Source organism: Fonsecaea nubica, assembly GCF_001646965.1.
Source record: "Fonsecaea nubica strain CBS 269.64 chromosome Unknown Scaff52, whole genome shotgun sequence".
In the NCBI taxonomy this organism is placed as follows: Eukaryota; Fungi; Ascomycota; class Eurotiomycetes; order Chaetothyriales; family Herpotrichiellaceae; genus Fonsecaea; species Fonsecaea nubica.
The window spans coordinates 196199-219934 of NW_019173725.1; the positions used below are offsets into that span (position 1 = coordinate 196199).

The 23736-nt window shown below is 52.8% G+C and overlaps 10 protein-coding genes across 10 annotated transcripts; 5 read left to right on the forward strand and 5 right to left on the reverse strand.

Annotated features, from left to right (window-relative positions):
* Positions 1–143: 143 nt before the first annotated feature.
* AYO20_07472 (hypothetical protein) lies at positions 144–893 on the forward strand (the record flags this gene model as incomplete). The annotated part of the gene is made up of 1 exon (XM_022645757.1): positions 144–893. The coding sequence occupies one exon, from the start codon at positions 144–146 to the stop codon at positions 891–893; it is 750 nt and encodes a 249-aa protein (XP_022498322.1).
* A 133-nt stretch (positions 894–1026) lies between these two features.
* Positions 1027–2508, reverse strand: AYO20_07473 (hypothetical protein; the record flags this gene model as incomplete). The annotated part of the gene is made up of 3 exons (XM_022645758.1): positions 1027–1140; positions 1197–2372; positions 2425–2508. 3 exons carry the CDS (start codon positions 2506–2508, stop codon positions 1027–1029), a joined length of 1374 nt encoding a protein of 457 aa, XP_022498323.1.
* A 574-nt stretch (positions 2509–3082) lies between these two features.
* On the forward strand, positions 3083–4174 carry AYO20_07474 (hypothetical protein; the record flags this gene model as incomplete). The annotated part of the gene is made up of 1 exon (XM_022645759.1): positions 3083–4174. One exon carries the CDS (start codon positions 3083–3085, stop codon positions 4172–4174), a length of 1092 nt encoding a protein of 363 aa, XP_022498324.1.
* A 1397-nt stretch (positions 4175–5571) lies between these two features.
* AYO20_07475 (hypothetical protein) lies at positions 5572–7052 on the reverse strand (the record flags this gene model as incomplete). Its single annotated transcript, XM_022645760.1, has 2 exons — positions 5572–6685; positions 6766–7052. The coding sequence occupies 2 exons, from the start codon at positions 7050–7052 to the stop codon at positions 5572–5574; spliced, it is 1401 nt and encodes a 466-aa protein (XP_022498325.1).
* An 840-nt stretch (positions 7053–7892) lies between these two features.
* On the reverse strand, positions 7893–9223 carry AYO20_07476 (hypothetical protein; the record flags this gene model as incomplete). The annotated part of the gene is made up of 5 exons (XM_022645761.1): positions 7893–8032; positions 8092–8287; positions 8340–8632; positions 8688–8928; positions 8984–9223. 5 exons carry the CDS (start codon positions 9221–9223, stop codon positions 7893–7895), a joined length of 1110 nt encoding a protein of 369 aa, XP_022498326.1.
* Positions 9224–10929: 1706 nt separating this feature from the next.
* AYO20_07477 (hypothetical protein) lies at positions 10930–11632 on the reverse strand (the record flags this gene model as incomplete). Its single annotated transcript, XM_022645762.1, has 6 exons — positions 10930–11102; positions 11152–11241; positions 11298–11341; positions 11393–11420; positions 11486–11529; positions 11613–11632. The coding sequence occupies 6 exons, from the start codon at positions 11630–11632 to the stop codon at positions 10930–10932; spliced, it is 399 nt and encodes a 132-aa protein (XP_022498327.1).
* A 672-nt stretch (positions 11633–12304) lies between these two features.
* Positions 12305–13598, reverse strand: AYO20_07478 (hypothetical protein; the record flags this gene model as incomplete). Its single annotated transcript, XM_022645763.1, has 2 exons — positions 12305–13431; positions 13490–13598. 2 exons carry the CDS (start codon positions 13596–13598, stop codon positions 12305–12307), a joined length of 1236 nt encoding a protein of 411 aa, XP_022498328.1.
* Positions 13599–14481: 883 nt separating this feature from the next.
* AYO20_07479 (hypothetical protein) lies at positions 14482–15928 on the forward strand (the record flags this gene model as incomplete). Its single annotated transcript, XM_022645764.1, has 5 exons — positions 14482–14510; positions 14566–14703; positions 14766–14973; positions 15040–15670; positions 15843–15928. The coding sequence occupies 5 exons, from the start codon at positions 14482–14484 to the stop codon at positions 15926–15928; spliced, it is 1092 nt and encodes a 363-aa protein (XP_022498329.1).
* A 2980-nt stretch (positions 15929–18908) lies between these two features.
* On the forward strand, positions 18909–21407 carry AYO20_07480 (hypothetical protein; the record flags this gene model as incomplete). The annotated part of the gene is made up of 1 exon (XM_022645765.1): positions 18909–21407. One exon carries the CDS (start codon positions 18909–18911, stop codon positions 21405–21407), a length of 2499 nt encoding a protein of 832 aa, XP_022498330.1.
* A 1101-nt stretch (positions 21408–22508) lies between these two features.
* Positions 22509–22934, forward strand: AYO20_07481 (thioredoxin; the record flags this gene model as incomplete). The annotated part of the gene is made up of 1 exon (XM_022645766.1): positions 22509–22934. The coding sequence occupies one exon, from the start codon at positions 22509–22511 to the stop codon at positions 22932–22934; it is 426 nt and encodes a 141-aa protein (XP_022498331.1).
* Positions 22935–23736: the final 802 nt, after the last annotated feature.

Here is a 23736-nt window from a genome sequence, read left to right on the forward strand (position 1 = left end):
GCCCATCACCTTGTTGCTCACGCGGTATCAAGTATATCTATTTTGCGTATGACTTCTCAAGAGGCGAGGTGGACAAAGTCTGGGCACTCTAGAGAGACAATGGCCAAAGGGACGAAGCGCGCCTCTCATTCCACTGCTCCTTCATGAACTCCATCATCCTTCGCTACGACTACGAATCCGAGCTGCTCCAAGATGTCATCAGAGAGACCAGCCTGACACCGACAGACCTGGTAATATGTTCGTCCAAAAAAGACTTTTTAGGACAACTCGTCACCCAGCTTCACCAAGGACAAGTTCAGTCCGAAGTAGAGACACCATCGCACCCAGAAGAGGCGAACACTCGGTCAGAGGAGCGCTGGTCCAAGCCTCGACACGTCCTCCTCTCACAGATTCTGCACGTCCTCAGCGCAAGCCAACTCGTCAATCTGATCTTCTGTCCAAACATTCCTATCCTCCGAGGCTTTCTCTCGGGCTTCGTCTCAAGGCCTGCACTTCCTTCAACCAAACCTCCGGGTCCCATCATTGTCCTGAATCTGCTGGCGATGCACCACGGAACCTCCGAATTCACCCTGCAAGGTCTCTCCCAGACACTCGCCACCGCGGTATCGGCCGGTCACCGAACAAATCGCATGGTGAAGTTAGTGGAATGCAAGGACATCAATGACCCTTTCAATCCAAATCGAGGTCCGAATCTCTGGCAGACCGAAGTCCAACTCCTTAGTGCAGCCATCAAGATAGGAGAACCCGGTCAAAGCTGGGGACGGCGCACCATATCGGTCATGAAATTTGCATCGAGATGGTTCAGTGCCGAGGGACAGAATGAACGGCACCGACAAGAGAATGATCCTGTCGACTGGCCCAGGAACAGCCCCGAGGAGGAAATGATAGTTTGAAGAGCAAAGAGGGAAAGATGCCAGCCCAATCTGGCCCATTTAATCCAAAAAGTTAATCGCCAGCCAACGTAACCGGGTATCTTCTGCAGCGAGCGCCATTTCCTTCATAAACGTCGTGACAAATTCCACCGAATCACATGCTTTGCTCCATTTCTGTGATGTACAGCTTGATGTGGGACTCAAGCTTGAGATACTCCTCGTGCGCCGAGTGTACCTCCTGTTCAATGTTATCCTTGAGATCGGCCATCTAAGTGTTCGTTAGCAAGATGAATCCCCTGGTAGTCGGGTTGGAGCGACGCTCACCTTCTTCTCGGTCTGCTCGATCCTCACCTTCCTCCTTTCCATCTCCCGACCCCTGTCAGCCCTTTGATCTCGGAGCTGCCGCTGGATCTCTCTCAGTTCGTCCATTTTGGTCTTGTTTCTTTCATCTCGATCTCTGTGCTTCCGGCGTAACTCCTCGATGCGTTCTTCCCACTTCTTCAACTGCCTTTGGAGCAGCTTCTCGTTCTGTTCCACTTCGCGCACATTGTTTCCACGCTCTGCTAGAGCATCGCGATTCTTTGCCGCTCGAGCGTCTTCCTCCTCCTCTTTCTGAAGCTCCACTGCGATCTCCTCGAGTACTTTAACACACGCCTGCACATCATTTTGAACAACCGTAAAACTATCCCCTGATGTCTGGAGAGCACGGCACCTCCGCTCCAACGCGTCGATTTGGGCCTTCTCCCGTACAAGATTGTCGGAGAGTTCCGTCAAAGTGCTCTGTAAGGCCGCCGGACTCTGCAGAACGTACGGCCTCAACTTCTCACTCTCTTGCCGCGCCCGTATCAATCTCTCGGTCTTGTCCTCCAATAGTGCCTGGGAGCGTGACTTGTCGGCTTTGGCGCGTTCCAGGTGCTCCGCCACTCTTTCCTGGCCTTTTCGAAGCTCCAGTAGCCGTGCTTTCAATTCATCGTTTCGTCGCATCTTCTCCTTGACGGCAACCTCCATCGCTTTTCTGTTGCGCTTCATCTCTTCCAGCCTCTGCTCCATATCCTGATTCTCAACATACAGCGTCTCGATCCTGGCCTTTGTGGTCTCTGCTTTGTTGAAGTTTTCATCTATTACGCTCGTATGCGTCTCCCGGAATCGAATGAAGTTGATGGTGTATGATAGGATCTTGACCAGTCGATCGTGGGTCGGACGAACAAGGTCGTTGAACGAGAAATCATGGATTCCGCACTGCTCGAGCATGGTTCGCAGTTGGACGAAGAAGCCCATAAGCAGCCTCGTCTCCACCGGTACTAGTTCAGGAAACTCGGAGCAAACGTCTTCGGCGGCAGCGCGCAAGGCAGGATCAAGGGTGTCTCTGGTTGCATTCATCACCAGTTCACCCAGGTGCTCGAACACCATCTGAATCACTTGCGGGTTGGGTCTCAAGATGTCGGAAGGTTGGAATGGAATGCCCATTTCGCTGATACATGACGCGATCTCTTTCTCAGACTGTAGATACTGTCAGTACGTCTTTTGTGAGAGCGGTCGCAAGACAACAAACCAATCGCATGAAATCGGCAGGATCTTCTTCCTTCTTTTTAACTCGTTGCTGCTGTTGCAGCGAGGTTCGGTATTGCGAATTCATTTTGATCGTGGAGGATGTACTCTGTCGGCCTCGACATGCAAGTGTTTGGAGAGAGAGACACCGAAACGTGCGATTGAGCCTCCGTTAGAAGAATCGGTTTTGCTTTGTTGACATTTCCAAAATAGGAAAGGACGCGGGGTGCTCGTCGCCCCCACGCCAAGATACTCTGACAAGGCTATGACGGAGCCTTGCTGATCTCAACTCTCCATCCAAGACATCTCAAGTAAAGAAGTTTAAAATTTCCACGACTCGGTCTGCCAGCACCACATCTAGTCAAGACCCAAAAGTACTTTTGCATGAAACTAGTTGCAAGACTTATCACGACTGTGTACCGTCTAGAAAATAGTGCCTTCTGCCATGGCTGCTGGTGAGTGCATCTACCCCAACCCTTGGCCCTTCTCCCAATGACTCAACCTCGCCTTGCCCAATGTTTTCGGCATGGATGAGGAAATTGGACACAATGAGATTCGCCCATGTGGAAATCCATAGCGGTGCCCTATAAGAAAACGCTCTATGCTAGCTCTTCAAGTCCGCTAATCCGTCTACACCTCTAGCAGCAGCATCAGCCCCAGCGATGGCATCCAAACCCTCAACAGCTGAAGAGTCGCCCTCGACGACATTTAACATCGTCGCGTCCTACAACTCGCTGATTGAGAGCGATCCAAACATCACACCTCCAATTGCAGCGATCGAATCACTCATCAACCTTCTCGCGACCTCGCCCTTGACAACCATCTCGGAAACCCTCGCACTACTGTCCAGCCACTCTCGAAGACTGCTCGAGTCACAACGCAACCCGATTCCGCTCTCTGCTGGGACAGAGCTGTTTCAAAGGTACCTGATCAGCTCCTTCCAGCAACGGCCGTCGTCGCTCGCGACATCCGACTTCACCGCGTTACGCCATCACATAATCGCCCAGTCGTCTCTGTTTGTGAAACGCGCCAATGAAGCACGTCTCAAAATCGCCCATCATGCCTTGCCATTCATCAAAGAAGACTCAACCATCATTACCTACGGATACAGCCGGGTAGTTCACACCGTGCTAACTGCAGCTGCAGAGTCCAAGCGCTCTTTTAGCGTCGTCTATGTGTTACCCCCAACAGGAGTATCATCGCGGCTCGCAGAGTCTATCGCCTCGCTGCAGGACCTTTCTATTCTTACCACCACAATTCCACTGCACGCTTTGACATATGCGCTAGCGTCGCTGCCGCCCTCTCCGGCTTCACCACCACAGTTCCTCGTCGGCGCCACCGCGGTCTTGGAGAACGGATCCATCGTCACAGGGCTCGGCACACACCAAATCGGACTTATCGCACAGACTTATGCCATCCCCTTGCATGTGTGCGTGGAATCGTACAAGTTTGTGGGGAACTTCCCGCTCGGGTATGGGCCGAGTGATCTTCGAAGACTGGGGGTTGAACAAAATGTGTTGCGCTTTGGCCTCGGCGGGACTACTGCGGCTCCTGATTCCAACGCCGGAAGTCAGAAGAAAGAAGGGTTTCCAGGCTCCAGACCGCCGCCAAATGATGGAAAACCCGCTGCAGGGCATGTGGACGATTGGATGGTCGAAATCACGCCGCCGGGGTTGATCTCGGCCCTCATCACGGAAAACGGACTCATGACCCCGAATGCCGTCAGTGAGGAACTGATCAAGTTGTGGTTCTGATGTGTTTCTTTTTCTTCACAGAGGCGGTGATGTTATTTGGCACGCGCTCGTTGATTTGCCTTGTCAGAAAAAGCATGCTACGCGCGCACTATCAAGAGTGGGAGACTACGGCTTGGGAGTTTTGTGGCAAACTACGATCAATGAGGCAGTTGCCTTTGAGATGACGGATGAAAGATGATGGATCAAACAGTTCTGATGCTGCAGCTGTATCAACTGGACGCTGCGAAGTGGTTGATCGAAACAAACTGATATGAGCTGAGACCATGGGACATGGATGGCCCGGATTGCCCGGATTTGCCAAGGCACGACACACACGAACACCAGGACACGCGAAATCACACCAACCCAACCGGGTTGAATGGAGAATCCAACTCGAAGTCGAAGCTCATTTTTGATGCCGCCAGCTCTGGAGCGATGGCGCGATTCTCAACCATGGACGAATCAGATCTGGATGGATAGCGGAGGAGACGAAGTGGACAAAGGGAACAGACAAAGCTGTGGCACCATCACCATCGCCATCACCGGCACCGGCACCGGGAGAAGAGGACATGGTCATTTCCCTCTTCCCCTCCGCCGTCCCCCATTCTGCTGGCTCTGGATCTGGCTCTGGCTCAGGGTCCGAAACTACCCGCACATATTCCCTCAGCCTCGATGGAAAACACCACCACGCAGCATGATTGATCGTTCGTGTGGTGGTTTGTGATGGACCCAAGACTTTCGCCTCCACGCCTCCACGCCTCCACGCCTCCACTCTTCATTGCTGGATGTTTGGTGTCTGTGGTGTTGTGGCACCGTGCACCTTTTTACCTCACCTTACAGCTCCTCGCTCATCAGAAAAGGCGAACGGGGAAAAATGGAGAGGGCAGAGATCCGACATCGTCATGGCAAGGCAAGGCTTCTGTCTGGCATACGAATACGAATGGGATACCGACTCGTCTCATCACCAGGGAGTCTTATGATCAGTCAAGTGAGGAGTGGCGCAGAGATACATGGTCTTTTGTTTTGGATCCTACATAACGAGGATGCGTATCCGCGATTTGTGGCCCAGCCCAAAAATGGACTTCTATACCCAGTACCCAGTACCGCATAACCCTACTTGACCTATGAGAAGGGAAGATATATTGGGTGTAGAAGCGTCGAGTGAGTGTTGGAGGGCACGATGGTTCGCATACTGTGTCGCATACTCGAATGTCGCCCCAAACCTGGCCTTCGTTCGTCCCTGTATGCCTCTTCGCAAAACCACTGAATTTTCCTCCAGCGCCTTGCTGTGCAACAAGTATTCGTTAAAATCATTCCAAATTCTCTTTGATAGTCCCCAAAATTTGTCCACATGGAGTCACATAGACAATAAACCAACAGGGCTGCATGGATATGCGGACCTGAACACGTCATCGACGTCAAGTGAGATCATCAATCTCGCGTTCTTTTGCACGTAGTGCCGCCCTCATAACTTCTGCTTCACGCATCAGTTGTGCCCTTCTTTCTGCTCTCCAGACCGCGCGATCCCGCTCGTTCACCTCGTTTTCATTGTCTTCGGATGGCTGCGCTGTTGTGGCATCCTGTTCCTGACGCCGGCGACCGGCCTCCACCAGTGCGGGGTCAAGTTGCATGCCTCCTGCCGCAATAGCTGCACGTTGAAGTCGAGAGGCATAGTCCTCGTTCGCATCCTGCGGAGCTTCGTCCAGGTGGGTTTGGGGAACGTATCCGGTGTAATCCACTGTAGGAGGGGGTCGTCTCCTCTTGGGCGCGGGTGAGTTGTCGATGGCGATTGGCTCTCGGGCATCTGCTGGTAGAGCCGGTTCTGGCGAAGTCGACGGGTGGTGTTGAGAAGTAGTGGTGGCTGGTTTGAGAACCTCGGGGTATGCCGGTACAACTCGTTTCCGCCTCTTGATCGTCGACTTCTTCATTTGTACTGGGCGATGTGACCCATGCAATTTATGATACAAGCCGCACGCATTGCAGATAGGATGGCCTTGCTCATCGCGACGCCACAGAGGGGTTACGGTCGTCCCACAGTTCTTGCACGCAACGAGTAAGGATGCGTTCCCGGGAGACGGCTGTTGTTGAGTGGCAGGACTTGTTGCGCTTGGGCTCGTTCCCAAACCAGCCTCACTCTGCGAGTCGTTCCCATCTTCGACCGGTAAGTCGGGTACCACCGACGTATTAGCAGTTCTAGCGACTCTGTTGTTGTACGCAGGACATCCTCCGCAGCCCTCGGCTCCGCCTGCTCCGTTACATTCCCCTCTACCTGGACACGAGCCAGTGATGTGCTCTGGAGCTCGGTATGGAACGCTCGAGGGCTGGCTTGGTGCTGATGCCGATACTGTTGAAGCGGTTGGAGATGCCGTAATTCTCTGGCGAGGACTTTCAGGAGGGGCGGCTGAGTTTGGACGCTTGAAGTTTGTGGGCCTGGGAGCGTTACGCGTCTTCAGGTAGAGCCCACAAGCATTACAGATGGTGTGTCCGGTGGGAGACCGTCGCCATAACGGGGTCTTGGTCGTTCCGCAATTGCTACAGCTATATTAGCGACAACACCAGCGCGAAGCGAGTTGACATCAGGACGTGGGCGTACTCGCGCAAAGATGGCATACCTGCAGACTTGACCCAGACCCGGAATATCTCCTCTCTGCTCGGCGTGTTCAACTGAGGATGATAGCGGTGCTTCAGAGGATTCTGGTCTGTGACTGGTTTGGCCCAGAGGAAGACGGCGGAGGGCGATATCACCCGCATTATTTTCATGGGTCAGGTGGGAACCATGACGTTCACCCAGTGCAGACGACACAAGCTGATGAGCAGCATCGATGTCTTCGGCAGAGGGTTGACGCATCAAACTCTTTTCGTCGGAACCAAAGGAGGTGCGACGGCGCAAAGGGTCCATAGCACCGCGTACTGCCAACATGCCGATCCAATTTTGGGCGCCTTGTTAGCAGGAGGCACACGCCATTCAGGGGAAAGCGACAATCGAAGGGATAAGGAGGCGAGAACAGTAGCCAAATCCGCCAGAAAGAGATCCAAGGACCGATGAGATGGCCAATTCTGACGGGGTTGGCTAGGTATGAGGGAAGCGTCCTACCCAGGACGAATGTAGGCAACTGTTGAAAGTGGTGTTGGTAAGACGAAGAGCACTGGAGAGAGCCGGTTGATTCAGACGGTGGGCTCTGAGCTGAAATATCGGGGGCTTCACAAGTGATAGTGAGGTGACTCGGCAAGTTGGATAGGAGAATGAGCGATTTGGCGAGAAGTCGAGAAGCCGCATTTACCCATGTCAAACCAATACCCCAGGAACCTCTGAGAGAGGGAGAGTGACGGCACAGATGCAGTCGAGGGGGAGGAATTCCATGAGGCGCGACACCCACTCCGCGCATGGTGCTGGCGTAATATCAAACACCTGTCTTGTGATTGGCTGATATTGATAAAATTAAGTCACGTGGCCGCGCGGCGATGAGTCACGTGAAGAATAGGATAGTGTCATTGTACCCTCGTATTACGAGGCATCCAGCCTAGAGACTACTCGAATAGTACTAGCCGATGATGGCAAGAGACTGCTGACTAGTGTGCACGTGGTGTGCTAGTGTTCAGACCACGTCGCCCTCGCTCATTTCCTCATCCAGCATTCCTTGATCCTTGACCCAATTTTGACCGCTGTTCCCAAAAGAGATTCTGTCTGATGGACGAGATGCCACCTTTTCTCAGGTGTCGGCCTTGCTGATAACACCATCTAACGCATGACGACTCGCTTGCTGATGTCCTGCGCACCTGCGCTATTCCCCAGCTCAGTGGCGGCAGTCCACCATTCTTGCATGTTCGTGTTGAACAACATGATCAGGTTGCCGTCAGAGGTCTGCTCGCCTCCTTGGACTGGTAGGGTTTTCTGTCAGCTCCCGTCTTCCCCTTTTACGACGTAGAACGCAACTTACCAATGCCGATGACGACCGACCTCCCATCTTTCTCAGCGCAAACCATTGAGCCTGATCGTCCGTACCATGCACTCAATTCAGCGCACGCCTGGTGTTCTTTCGTTTGGGATGGAATTCCCATCTTCATACCAAAGCTGATAGTCCGTCTGTTCGCTTGAAGAAACTCAATCCCGGGTGGATTCGCATCGTTGAACTCCTGTCGAGACAGAATCAGATAAGAAGCCGATGGGTTGGAGATTGTGACTTACATAGCGTTGGCTGATCTCCGCCTTCTCGTCCTGCTGACGTCTCGAGAGGAATTCTGCGAAACGTTCGCGTAGTTCCTCCATGTTGACAGCAAGATTGTAGCCAATTGACCAGAATCGCCCCGTTGAACCGGCTTTCAACTGGCCCCATTCCTCCGGGGCAACCGAATAGATGTCCTGTTTCGTGAGAACGGACAGCTTGCTGTTGTTTTCTGGCCAGCCTGTGACTCGAAAAACAGCAATGTCCCATGCTTCGTGGATGGCCCAGAGGTGGAGTGTCAAACGACCTTTGTGACCTAGGACCCGGTCAGTGGTGCATATGTGGTTGTGACATTGCGGATGAAGACTTACCAATTGCTCTAGACTTCCTTGCTTGTATCGCTTCGCAAATGCCATTCTGGCCATTCAAGTAGAATTCGACCTTGTTCCCCGGGAGACTCCAGTCTGTGAAATGAGCACAGGTGATGACCAGGTCTTGAGACAAGCGAAAACCGGACAGCTCTGCGGTCTGTCCTTCAAAGCCTTGCAGATGGTCATTCCCGACTCTGATCCGGACGGCTGCAAGACCAATCTTGACACGAGATTCCAGTTTCTAACAGGGTGGGTATGTCAGTGATTGATATCGAAAGCTCGGATAAAAGACGCACCTCAGATCCCCCAACCTCATTCGCCACGGCCTTCCATTCCTCATTCCATTCTTCTACCGTCCCGTCATTCTCAAGGCCATGGAATTCAGACAGCTGCCCGCGCCCTGTCTGATCAAGCGTCACTCCGGAGAATGTCGTGTAGCATGGTGAAGGGCGATTCTCATCCGAAACAGATGAAGCCCGTGAATCGTCCGGGCCAGTGTCGCCTGGACGGGTTTGCGCAACGTAATACGCATCCATATTGCACCAGGCGCAATGCTTCTTGCGTTGAACGGTATTTGGTGATGTCTTCGATGGACTCTGTGGTTCGTGATCGACAAAGGGGCATCCATCTTGATGGAGAGGTTGATCGGTATTTGTAGAGATGGCCGCACCGGCATCTGATGGTTGCTTTGTCCCGTCCATAGCACGCAGGTTTCCTTCTATTGTGGTCCTGCCTTAGATCCCGTTGCAAACAGTTTCAGCCTTGGACGGAGATTGTGGCGCGCAAGGGTTTACTTGCAAACCGGATTGTAGAAACTGACAAAGAGCAACGATAAAGAGCAGACACACGGGAGGGAACTTATACCCGACAGAGCCTTTGTGACAACAAGGGATTATCGAAGACATCTGCAGATGTAATGTGGTCCCATCGTTGCCCTGGTCCACGCTGCGTTCCAAGTTTGTGATCAGCATTCCCATGACAGAGCCACTTACCGCTCTGCCCTTAGAACCCATCCATGTCTCAGGCGGGCATAATCTCTTCTGTCACCGCCTCCATGGCGTAGTCTCTTTGTCCATGCTGTGACAAGCCTTCAGTACCTGCCCCTTTTTGTGAGAAAGCAAGCTGGATGTCCCGATACGTAGGTTTGGGGACAGGTTTCTGCAAGGGCGCGCGCACTGTCTGTGTTATCTTCTTTGCATTCCTTGTATCATAAGAAGACATGCACTGCCCTCTGCAAATACCCGAACAATGAATGTGGGTCCCCCTCTTCCCAAGTCTCGGGTTGTCATTCTTTCTTGAGGGGGAGGCTGCTTGAAGTATACAGGTTGTTCTTGCCACGTAGGGCCTGTGTGTGAGGGCCTCACTTGAGCCAAGCAATCCCTCGATATGCCCCTTGACAGCACAGAATAGTGATCAGACTCCTCACGGCATGAGACTTTGGCTGAGTTGCATTGTTGAATCTGTGAAATGGCGCCTCCACCGAGAAACCACTGGTTGACAATCGCCAGGTTCAAGGTGTCCGATAAACATCTCGAACAGTTCCATAGCTCAGGTGGACGAAGACAAATTGCTGCGCACGAAGCAGGAGTGTAAGGCACACGAACAAAGCTGAGGAATTCAGGGGGGGAGAGAATGAATCTGGATCCCGCTCCCCAGATCTTTTCCGGAAGGCGGCGGCGGCATGTCACATAAGACGGTTTTCTCGAACTTCGTGAATGACAACGTCTTGGGAGCAGAGCAATTTACTTGACGGACTGGAAATAGTTGACTATGAGATTGTCGACAGCCAGCGTAGTTACTGCAGTGTAGTCAATACTTGAACTTTTGAAACATCATCAAGACGACAACCTGGCCACTCGAGCGTCTGCTCGGCAATTCCTATGGCTAGATTGTCGTCGTCGAATTCGATTTCATATTAGACAGTGGCTCTGCTTATCCTTGATCCCGTTACCCGTATGTCAGAGCTTGGAGAATACCAACACCGCAAGAGCCTGGACAACAGCACCACCACCATAAGCGCCTGATCGTATATTCCAGGCCCGTCTGTGCACCCCTTTTCTGCTCCCACAACAATCACTCTAATGACTCCGAGGGTTATCCTCACACTCCTCGCCTGCCGATGATTGCTGATCTGGCATCACCACCTACCTGCCAGCCCACCAGACCAAAACTTGACCAACATTAAAATACATTGACCGTGACAACGATTGGTCCTGAATCGACAATCTGCATCTGTGGGACCTTAGACCTGTTCAGCGCCCCAACCAGCATCCGCGTCACGCATGTTGGACGGTGGCTCAATCGAGGGTGCAAACTCCAGCGCGCAGTAACCGACGCCAATCGCAGCAACAATGGTACCAGCAATAATTCGCAAAACGTGGCCCTCGAGAATGATGCAACCAACGAAGATGTAGACTGCGCAATGTTAGGATCTCCAGTCGAGGGGGGAGCTAGGAGGACTGACAGATGCCGCGACCGAGGAAGGAAAATAGAAAGCTGGCGTATTTGGGCAGATACGGTGGAACTTGCGGTAATAGTTCCAGCCCGGCGATAGCTGTGTATCCAGTCAGTTTTCCCAAGAGCATGATATTGAAGCAGTCTCTTTCATACCCAATCCAAAGATGATCACGTAGATGCCCACAATGATACTTCGACTACCGTATGTTTAGTATCCGCGCAAAACGTTGACGGAGGGCAAAACCGACAATCCAATAGGGATGAACTGGCTGATTCCTGTTGCCTTGTTAGTATGAGTGCTTGACGGCTGCATCGGTGACGAGATTGGACTCATTTCATACCTCCCAAGACCATAATCGCTCCCACGACCAGGTTGACCAGTCGGCTACAGACTGTAATTAGCACGAGAGCGTAAAACACTACCAGCAGTGCGCACGGCATAAACCCGCTGTAAATTGGAAAACGTACAATATGTTGGAGAAGTCCATGATGATGGCCCAGGCGCAGCTTGCACAGGGCTCGAGCGTGAGAGTCTTAGGGAGGCTGAGGTGGTGAAGGGATGCTCTCCCGAGTAGTCTGTAGCCTGTTGCGAGGGTTGTAACAAGAAGTAGTGAATAAACCCAGCAGAATCTAAGTGCGCATCGCAGGCCACAACAACAAAGGGGAAGCTGCCGAGCTGCTTTGGAGGACAGAGTAACAGGTGGAAGCTGGTAACCCACACGTATGCCAAGAGCCCGTCAACCTCTGCCGAAATCCTTCCTCAGGGTCTGTAATCAAACATGACCCTCAACGGAGCTTTGGGTATGATGGAAGCCTGAACTCGATTTGTTTGTTCAAGTGGCTCACATTGCCCGCTTATTACGCGGAAATTTAGAAGACTGGTAGCCATCATCCAAAGGGCTGCTTTCCTTTACTTCATGCCCTTGAGCGATGATTGTTTCTACTAAACTAAGTCCATTGTTCTCATCAATCATTTGGCATCTTAACCACGGTCTGATCTCTAAAAAGGGCCCATTCCCTGACCGAAATTCTTGTAATGTGCCATGTGCCGCCGACGCTATGCTATGCTGGGGTATCAAAACAGGCCAACCCGTGCTATGCAGAACAACCTCACCAAGACTGTTGGACAAGTGACCTCAACCTGTACTCCGGTACAATTCCTATGCTCGCAATGTCGGTTTAGGCCTCTCGGCAACCGACATCAATCTTGAGCTGGACGACTCGGAGGCAGTTACTGCTTTGTTGCTGACGAGACTGAATGAGATGCGAGGCTGACTCTTCGGTGGTGGCTTCGCAGGGTCGGCAACAGTTTCAGGGCCAGTGCCTTCCTCCGTTGCAAGAGGCTTGGCCTTGATCGTGGAATGGATATTCTCTTGAGCCGGCATGTCCGCGGATGTTTCCGTGTCTTGCGTGCTTGGTGGTGTATCCGTACCGGGCGAGCCATTTGGCATTGACGGGGAGAGTTCATTGTCTGGGTCACAGACCACAATAGCCATATCTGCACGCCTCCTGGTGCTTTTCCGTCTATCTGCCCTTTTGCTGGCACGAACAGGCTCTCCGTCCTCATCCAATGATCTCTTGGAGCTCGAGCTGCGTTGAGATGAGGTTACAGAAGGACTTCGGGCGCGGTGTTTGTCACTGAGCTGGTCCACATTGCTCTCTGTGTCTCTCTTGCTCTTTTGCAGGAAGTCCTGGATGAACTCAGATGATAGTTCCGCCTTGCCGCTCCGGATCGCTCTAGTACTGAGGAGGAGATGTGGCGAAGGCGAGCTAACAGTGGCGTTGCGAGACGTGTCTTGGGGTTTGAGAAGAGGGCTGTTCTTGTGCCGTGGAGTGGAACCATCCCTGCTTCGAGCTGAGTCGTAGTGTGCTCGCGTGACCTCATCTCCGCCATAGCAGATGTGAAGTGGTGTCACAGAAGCGGGCTCTCCTCGGTGCTCGTTCGTGTAGAGAATCGAATCTCTGTCGAAATTCTGGATACGTGGGAGATGCACTGTGACATCCTGGTCGAAGACCTGACAAAAGGCTACCAGCTCAGGCTCTCCGCCGTAGGTCCCGCTCCGTGACATGAGAGACAAATATTCCTCGAACGCGTCTTCTGGCTCCTGGCGAGAGGCCAATGTAGCAGAACGGAGAGTCCTTCGTTGTTGCACGTCATCTTTATGGACATATTGTTCGAAAAGCGGACGATAGGTTCGCATGTGGTCAATGATACTTGCACGTATCTCGGGGTGTTTTGCCGGAGTCCCGTAGAGTTGGTCGGAGAGAGATGCAAACAGACAATTGCCTGGGATCGAGTCAGACTGAAAGAGGCAATGAGATAAGGGAAGAGAGCGATGCTATACCGTCGCCTGCTATCTGCTTCTGGTACATGCCCATCTTGGCCAGGCCGGGCCATACAGCCTTGGGCTTTCGAACCATGCTGGGAAGCTGTGTGAATGCATGGTCAGCCATGATCGAGCCCGATCCATTGACCCAAGCATTTGGAAGAGGTGAAAGAGAGGAGAAAGAGGTGGTGGATGATCACAACGACATGACAAGGGGCCTGCAAAATGAGGCAGAGTTGAAATCGACAAAGTGGTCGCCTGCTAGGGGTTTCCTGATGATTGCTGAGACCACGTCAAACAGCAGTAACTAGGGGGATAAAGGCGGTCTTGCCCAATTGCCCACAGGATGCCACTTAGGCTTTGGGGAGAGGGGGGGCCACGCTGGACACAGTCAAGCAGTGCAACTCAAAACATGGCCTGCTTGTTTGGCTGCGGCTTACCTTCTGAAATGAGTGGAACTGGCAATGGCCGTCGCCTAAGCTGCCCAAGCGGGTAAAAGGGCGCCCGTCTCCGGCGATTGAAGGAGGGGCTGCAAGGGCTAGGCAAGGAGGTTGGCGGACACTAACTGATAAGGCCTGGTTATCGTGGTTTGACAAGTGACAGAAGCTGTACCTGAGGAAGTGGTGGGGGTGTGTGTGGGTGTCAAGGTGCAAGCAAAACTCTTGTGAAGCTGCGTTCTCCGTATGTTTTTCCTGCGTCTAAAGGTCTGGACGCCCTGTGAGTACACTAGGAGTAGTTTTCTGCTGTCTTTTTTCAGAAGATGCATGAGAGATGGCACTGTCTTAAAAGAGAAGGCTGAGGTGCAGGACTCGGAAAATCTTCTTCGACTTGGAGGGTCCTCATCCATCATATTGTTTACCTTATCCTCGCGGCTACACCAGTGCGGCAGAAACTGACCTATTCAGAACTCCTATTACTGGGCTCCCAAACAATAGGATCCGAACTACTGGGCCCTTCTGCCTGTCTTTGCATTCCTAGGTTCAATTCACTGACAGCTACGACCAGTCACAATGAGTGACAAAAACATTGTCGTCGTAGGGTAGGCACAGGTGACTCAACCATCTCACTACGAGCGTAGCCTAACGCACATGCAGAGCGGGTGTTGCTGGCCTGACCACAGCCTTCCTGTTGTCCCAAAATCCACGATACAAGGTCACAATTGCTGCAAAGCATATGCCTGGGGACTACGACATCGAATATGCCTCGCCCTGGGCTGGCGCAAATTATATGCCGTGAGTCGAAACCTTATCTCCTTACAGAAATGTCACACTCTCGCTGAAACATGAAACAACAGGGTATCAGCAAAGGGGACGCCGGCAGAAGAGTGGGATAGGAATACCTGGCAGCCACTTTTTGACTTGGCAAAGAACCATCCCGAGGCAGGCGTCCACTTCCAGAGAACAGAGATCTATAACCGGAAAAAGGACGTCTCCTCAGCTACGGCTGCGTGGTTTGCTGACCTGGTCAAGCCTGACCCATGGTTCAGCACTCTTTTCGACGATGTGAGTCGCTGTATCCGATACAGTCCCTCTTACCTCGACTGAGATGCTCACTTCCGGCCTTATCAGTTTCGCGAAATCCCAAAGTCGGAGCTTCAGCCGGGGATAGACAACGCCACGTGCTTCACGTCTGTCTGTATTAACACCGCAATATACCTGCCATGGCTCGTATCCCAATGTCTGAAGAATGGGGCTGTTGTCAAGCGAGCTGTGTTTAAACACATTGCCGACGCGGCCGACCCTGGCATCCATCACTCAGGACGCCCGGCCGATCTTGTTGTCAACTGTACTGGACTTTCTGCGGCCAAACTCGGTGGTGTTGAAGACAAGACGGTTGTTCCTGCGCGAGGCCAGATTGTTGTGGTCAGGAACTCAGCGCCCGCAATGTATGGAACGTCCGGAACCGATGACGGCCCAGATGAAGCCTGCTATATCATGACTCGGGCAGCTGGTGGCGGGACTATTTTGGGTGGTTGTTATCAAAAAGGAAACTGGGAGTCACAGCCCGATCCGAATCTCGCAATCAGGATCATGAAACGATGCGTCGCCATCTGCCCCGAGTTGACTGGAGGCAAGGGCATTGAGCACCTCGACATAATCCGACATGGCGTCGGTCTGAGACCCGTGCGGGAAGGAGGAACAAGAATTGAAAAGGAGAAAATCAACGGTGTTTGGACGGTTCACAACTACGGTGCAGGCGGTAAGTGATAGTGACGTCCCGTTCCCTTGTGTTTTGCCCTCCTTCGAGCCGGAAGCCGGTCTCTTTGACATGAACATTCCCTACCCATCTCCATAACATGGCTGGGTTCGTTCTGTTCCACTCCAGCTTCCCGACGCAGGGCCATGTCGCGTTTGTTACTGACGCTATACAGGCGCCGGGTATCAGTCGTCGTATGGTTGCTCCAAAGCAGCCGTGAAATTGGTGGACGAAGTTTTCGAGAATAAGGCCAGACTATGAGAGTCGACTAGTGGGAGAGAAGTGCGAGGTAGTGAAAGTAAGATTACGAGTAGGCCACGGCGACATCGCTCATCTCGGTACCATCTCCCGGAGTCTCGATCTATCAGCATATGTGCGATCTCGAAAAGTCATACTATTCATTGTCTGGAGATTGATTGATCAAACCTAAATGCATAAACACCAACTGTCTTTGGGCCATGAGCACGAGCACTTTCTCTGGGTGAAACTGCGACATACGGTTGGAAACCCGTTTCCGCATGCAGAATTGCTGTGACCTGACAGCAGGGATACCAAGTACCTCGTACGCGTACCTTGACTCGCCGATCGAAAGATTGCCGACAAGGACAGACACAAGGTCGGCGCCACTGGCGGCTGAAAATGCTCCGGTGGTGAGGCGCCACACCCGCTAGTTACACACATAGCTTCGAGTTCTTGTTCGAGGTGCAGGACAAATGGCGTTCCCCGTGGCCCCCAAACCGGATTCTAACTCCTGCCTCGGCCCCTCGATTGCTTCCTCGTTCTCGCTGTGTTTCCGGCCTCGTTCGGATATTATGCATCAATACTCTATGGTTCCAAGGCGCCGAATGCGGGAGTCGTGCAGGTAAGGCCCGGCAAGAATGATAGCGATTACTGGTCAGGATATCCGAAATAGATCATCCGCTGTGTCGAGAAGCAGGCAGGGTTGTCGAGTCTGAGACATGCGCTTGGAAAGGAAGCGATCAGATGCAGGAACCGGCCACGCACGCCGCATCCATGAACCGGCTACCAGCTAGAACTAGTCAGCTAGGCAGGGATTGGAGGTCCATTCGACTTGGAAGAGAGACTTGGCTCGGGTACCTGGACGGTCTTGTCAAGCTATCAAAGTCCGTTGCAGGTGGCTTAGGGACGCAAAGCAGGGAATATACGGAATAGATGCCAACCACCCCTGGTAGACGTCATCGACGTAGCAAACAAGAATCAACGCGTATTTTGGCCTTGCAAGCTGGCAGACAACCATTCGCAAAGGTTGAGAGGAACAACTGGGACGGATGCATGATTCTTCACGCCTTTGGAGAGTCACCACGGGTGTAGTGCGATGGTAGGTTTGTTGTGCTGAGGAGGCTCTTGATTTGTCCGCTTTGGCTTCCTCTTGCCCCGCGCTCCCACAACAGTCTCGGGGGCTTTTTTTTTCGCTGCATGGACACGCTGACAGGAATAACTGCTGTGACTCGTGGCATTGCTTTGTACACTCCAGGGCGACGGTTGTACCTGTGCCTTAACGTCTGCCGTGTTCCTTGCATGTCAGCAAGACGTCCCCTGACTTCCTGTCGGCTTCCCGTCGCGTACACCCTGGCCACGGGGAATTGGAACCTCGTATCCTGGCTGAAGGGATTAACCATGGCTGCCATAAAGAACCAATCTGGCATACGAGCGCCGACTGTGGAAGAAAGAAGGAGAGAGCAGTAAAACTTTGCTCCTGGCACCAAGTTAGCTTCAATCAAAGCTGTACGAGTAAGAAGAGGAGATGAATTCAATGAGCAAGAGCCTTTGAGCCCTCGCACTGGTCGGCACAGGCGGCCACGAATGATTGGAGTAATATCCCCCGGATCATGGTGGTTGACCAATGCGAGGTGCCAGATCTGTTGTGATTCCCGCTTCATGCAGATGAGGTTGATCTCTGATGGAGCACCTTGAAATAACAATAGCTGTGATGCAAATGACCTACTTTCCCACGCGTGATCTGCATCGACTTTCAACGGATCACTTAATAGCGAAAAACTAGTTTCGTACGGGTAGAGGATCATCACTGGCTCCAGTGCCCGGTCTTTTCGAGTAGGTAGTGGCAGGTGACGGAGGAGGTTTCGAGAGAGGCGCATGTTGGTAGGTAGGCGTGGTAGGGCAGTTAGGTGGCTGCGATACCCCTCCCCGGGGGCGCTCGGGTGCCTCCCTGAAACGGTGCGGCTGTTGGCTGATGGATGGGCTTATTGTGGGCTTCAGTTCTGCCATGGCCCACGGGCGCCACGGGCACCATGGGCATCAATGTGCCCCACTCCAGCCCGCATCGATCGCCTAACAGTTCTCAGTAGCATGCCGACCAAACACGCCTCAGGGCTACCCCGTCTGCAAGACTAAATACTCGTAGTCCGTAGCTTAACCTGCCAACAGACTTGCTCTTCGCCTCCAGTTGTTTTTCTTTTTAGCACCTGCATGCCTCTAAGGAGGTCGGTCCCCTACTGTGTACTGCCGCCGCGCCCGCCACTCGCTCATCGTTCGACATCATCGTCACCATTCGTCACTGGCACTTCTGCACTGCTTTGATCCATTCGCCATCCGCCAGACCAGCAAAGCACCTGCGTCCCAGTTGCCTCGCTTCGTTCCTCTACCACGTTTTTCCACCATTGTTCAGGTCACGCTCATTCCAAAGCTGCCCAGCACAGAGCGCTCTCTATTGTTGTTCTACGAATCATCACCCGCTCTATCTCAAACGCCCATTTCACCCTTCGGTACTCGCCTTTCCATAAATTAATTATCAATCAACCTGTCTCGACGTACCGATCATCCATCCGATTGTCCCTCTCGTCAAGGACAACAGAGCATTGCGACCGCGACTGCGTGGCGTTGCCGCCCCTATGACAATCGAGTTTGAAATAACAACATCACCTTTTCGAAACCGCCTGTGCCACGGCTGGTCGAACAGCCCTGACTCCTTACTCCTACATTGAAATCCCTGTCGTGCGCCAGTCGGGTCGTCGTTGATGTCTCTACTCAGGGTTTGCGAACCTCCACCTCGACTCAGCTCTGTCCCTTAACCACACTCCTCCCCCTTCCAGTCCTCTGATCTGGTACCGCTGGGCTCAGCATGGGCTTTTGGCCATTTGGTGGAGGCAAAAAAGGCCGAGCGACTCAAGGCGAAGACCAAGGACGACACTCACTTTTGGAGAAAACACGAACAGATCTCCGGCCCCGAACAAATACAAGCTCTTCTCAAGAAATTGTTACCATGGGCCGCACAGCAAGTCAACGCGGGCAAGACGAGAAGCCTCGAAGGCTTTCGAAACAGCGACTTCCTTCTCATCCCAGGAATGTCCCCCGAGCCCAGACGTTACCCATCAGCGTACCCACACCCGAGTCACTCGGCTACAAAAAGGCCTCCTACGACGCAGGTGGTGGCTTTCAAAGGAGTGACATCTATTCTCACAATCCAATGTCACAGACAAGTATTGGCCCTGAAGATTTCACGGCACTGCCGCAGGCTCCCACTCTGTTAGCCAGACGCCCAGGTTACGATCCGACACTTCACCGGAGAAAGTCAAGCAAGAGAAAGGCCGAGGACTATGCTCGTGAGAGGGAGGTGCGTGCCATGAGCTCGCCAATCCAGAACTTGAAAAGGCCAACCACATACTCCGGGTCTGGGCCACTTCGACGAGACACCAAACAGATTCCGGGTGATCTAAACAGAAGATTTCAACGACCGACGTCAGAGGTGTCCTTGCCGCTGCCGGAAACAATCCAAGAGTCTGAAGACCTTTCCAACCAAGCGTCTTTTAAGATCGGGATCCTGGCAGCATTGAGCCCCAGACCCACGCTTACGTACGTGGCAAATCCACGGCCTTCGGCTGGAAAGCAACCAGCAAGAGTAAAACCTTCGGTGCAGCAAGCCATAGAAGAGGAGGACCCCTCATCGAGGAAAAGGATAAATGAGTTAGCGGACGAGCTCGACGCAGGAGGCTTGAGAGAGTTGATGGAGAGGGATCGAAAACGTAAGGAAAGGAAAAAGGAGGCCGACCGTGCCCGTTTGGAGAAGAAGCTTCAACGAAAGGCTGATAGGCAGCGCGAGGAGGAAATGCGTGGTCGCCGCGCAAACAATGATGTCCTCATAGTCCCCGACGAGGACATTGAAAGAAGGGGTCGTGCGCTTTTTGGTAATGCTGGAGAAACGTCGCAATCCGCTGTCGCACGCAAATCCCCAAGTTCTGCGCTTCAATCAACCGATCCATTTGCAGATCCAGGAAGCCTACAAGCTCGGCCCGTGCAGCAAATTAGAAATCCATTCGAAGATGAGCAAGATATCGATCTCACACAAGAATCGTTCCTCCACGAGGGAGATGAAGAACCCCCAGTGCCGATCAAATCGCCTCTTCGAACAGTTTCCGCAGCTCAAGCCAGGGCCGAGGAGAAAGCGTCTCAGGCGACTACAATTTCCCCTCCTACCTCTCCAACGCAAGGGCCTGTTGATCGGCAAAGTCTTTCTCAAACGAGTGGACTCGCTCGCGAAATCACACCAGACATTCCAGAATATGGATCGCTTGATCGACGCGCTTCGGACCAAAGCAATCAACAGCTCAGCTCCTGGACGAGCTTTTTCAGGCGTGGAGGGAGACGAAAAGGCGGCAATGTTGACCGTGGTCGAAGCACACCGTCCGAGTTCTCGAACACATCACGCGAGTCGTTTGCTGCACGAAAGCAACAGCTTCCACCCGTGGTGGTTCCGCGCACGTTTAGAAAATCCGACTCCTCTTCGGTGCCACGAAGAACCATGTCCAAGTTCCGCGAGGATCTGCCCGAACTTCCCATTTCGCCTCCAGACTCTCGTGTTCAGTCCCCAGAAGTGATGGCTAGCCCACAAGCAGCTCAGGGATCTAGGCAACCGCGACACTCGGTATCAGGGACTTTGGACAATCGAAGTCTAGCCACCAGTTCGAGTAATGCAGCACTGGATCATGCGGCAGCGGAAGGTCGCCATCCTCAAGGTGGTGACATTGAGATGGGCGGGACCGCCTCGGGCGCGGGCTTGTCCCAATCCCTGGCTTCTGTTGACTCGGAAGGGTCTTGGCTATCAGGAAAGCCTCCCAAGAGGCTCTCAGGCGGTATGGGGCACCCACTCCGACAAAGCCAGTCCTCGATTCCTCCGCAATCAATTCCTGGGTCTTTCGAACCAGAAGACGACGACCTCGCCAACGACGAATACCTAAACAAGTTGTCCCGGGGCCCAAGTGGGCGTCGAGATTCGGTGGCTTCTGCGGGGCGCAGAGCAAGCAGTAATGTCATCGATCTAGAGCGGGAGCGCCAGCAAAGCCCCGTTCCCGACATGCCTCACATGCCAGCTGCCCAAGGTGCGGACGAGAGATGGCACGCCGGGATCGCCCGCCAAGCCACCGTGGTTCGGCAACCCACTCGAGCAAGGTCGAAGGAAGGATTGCTCAAGGAGACAGGCAAGGACGATTTGGACGTATCTCGAAAAGCTAGCTCGGATGTGGAGGACGAAGGCGAACTTGCAGAAGGCGAACCTGGGGGAGTGGAAACACAGGAACCTACACTCCTACGCGCCAGAAGCGTGGACTACAAAGGCCATGCGAAGCATATCAGTGCTGGCAGCGCAAGGTTACTGGACATTCGACGATCCTCAACCCAGTCGGAGAGTGCACCCCGAAGTGCCAGCGTTTCTCAGAGTGTACCACCACCACAGCGAGAGCAGCTTCCATTACCACCGCCAGAGTGACAACAGCTGTGTCGAAAGCAACAGAACACTATCCTTTTCCATTTCCTTTGTCCAATTTCTATATTTTGGCCTGTGGAAGTAAAATCCCAATTGTCGACCGCGGGGGATCACCGTCTGGACGGTGATTATTCCTATGACATTCACGATGCAAAAAATTGATACCCCAGATCGCTCTTTTAACATTAGTTTTCTTTTTATAATGGAGGACACAAAGCACTTGCCTTGTTCTCTGGCGGAACATGATTTGAATTACAATTAGCGGGAGGAGAGAGTCTGGCTAAGAGAGCGTGGGTATATAGCTGCGGAATGAAGCAATTGATTTGCCGAAGAGATGACAGTCCGCTACGATGGGGGTTGAACCACGACTGACGGACTTAGCATCTTTGGTAAGTGTTGAAATCGGCCTACATGTATGTATACCTGGACTCTGGACACGGCGAGGTGTCTTGTGCAGGACTCGGGGTGGAATTACGAAATACAAGGTATTCCGTATTAGGAAACACTACAAGGTACGAGGCAATTATAATATCAAGCGCCGTGTCGCCGAGTACCTTGTCCGGGCTTCGGAGTAACCGATAATCCGCCAATCGCTTAATCACGTGTTGCGTACGTGATGACGTCAACAATTGTCATCCATTCGGGCTCTGCCTATGGGTGCCTACGGAATCCCTCGCTGTTTTCTCTCTCACTGACTCCCCCCCGAGTTCCTCGTCTCCAAAAATTCAAATACTGAGGAGCTACACGGTAAACTTGTTCATCTGGATTTCTAATCGCGTCATCTTTTCACTCACTCTTCGCCCTTCCACCGCCAACCATCCACCACCCGCTACCCCCCCTTTATCTCATTTACACCATTCATCGTCCAGTCCAGCCGAACCGTCCAACCCCTCCCCAGCTTAGATTCCTTCAGCCTCACAAATCCTCCGTTGCGCAGTTCTATTTCTCTATATAATCTTCACGCTGGCCGCCTCAATCCGCTCCTCCATCAACTTCCAGCGCCTGTTACTTGGACCTCAATCCGCCCTCCAAGCTAGAACAACTGCCTTGACCCGTTCTTTCTCTACCACACACTCCACCCAGTTTTCTCAATCATCGTCCAAAATGGTCGTCCACAACCTTGCAGAGTACGTAGCCTACCATCAAGCCAAGCTGCGTGAGGAGCAAGCTCGCAATGCTCCCAAACCTGCCAAAAAGTACGGTGTTAACCCCATCCACAGCAAATCCTCGTACAACACCTCGATCGTGCAAGCCCCTGCCGACAGGCTTGTCGTCCTCGACTGCTTCGCCACCTGGTGTGGTCCTTGCAAAGTCATTGCCCCCGAAGTCGCAAAGTTCTCCGAGTCGGACGACTTCAAGGACAAGGTCGATTTCTACAAGGTTGACGTGGACGAAGTCCCCGATGTCGCCCAGGAACTGGGCGTGCGCGCCATGCCCACGTTCATGATCTTCAAGAACGGCGAGAAGGTCGCCGAGGTTGTCGGTGCCAACAAGCACGCTCTCGAGGCCGCCATAAGAAAGAATTTGTAAATTTTTCCTTGTGACAAGGTCAATTGGACTCGGGGCTTCTTTGCACATTGCCAACGCGTCATCAACCACGGCTCGACTTGGTCGGTGAGATTTATGGTCTTTGACGAGATGTTTGGCTGAACGAGGATGAAAAGGGCACCGAAGAAAATGAAGATGCCGAGACAAGACGAGAAGCTTTGACGATCCTATCACGGAAGTGCTGCTCCCTGGAGTGGGATGGTGCTGTACTATTGCCTATTGAACAGAGCCATAAAGGAAATGAATGTCCTGTTACTACTTTACCACGTTTCCACCTATGCCCGTTTCTCGCCGTCGTCGTTGGTTTTTGGCCAACCTGAATGGCCAGCGTACAAGACATGACCCGTCGTGCGTCCTTCGTTCTGTCGAGATGTCGACTGCATAAGTCGTTGAGAATGAGTGATTCCACACCCCCGACCTTCACCGGGACTTATCGTTGAAATCAAATCTGCCCAAAGGCGCCCGACCAGAACTCGACTGACGCAACGGACTTTTCCCCTTCCATATATCAGACGTCGACCTGCTCGAGGCGACTGGGGCGTTGTCATGACATGGCAGATCTCCCCTTTTCCCCCGCGGTAATGTTCAAGGTCGTTGGGGTCGAGGTTGAGGTTGAGGTTGATCTCGCTTTCTCGGTCGACACTCTAGAACACGTTCTTTCTCTCTCTTTCTCTCTCTCTCTCTCTCTCTCTCTCACTCTCTCTGTATATGTTTGAGTGTACCGTCACGCCTGTGACACTCTCTACTCGGTCACACAAGAGCGGCACATCCAGCGCAAAAAATA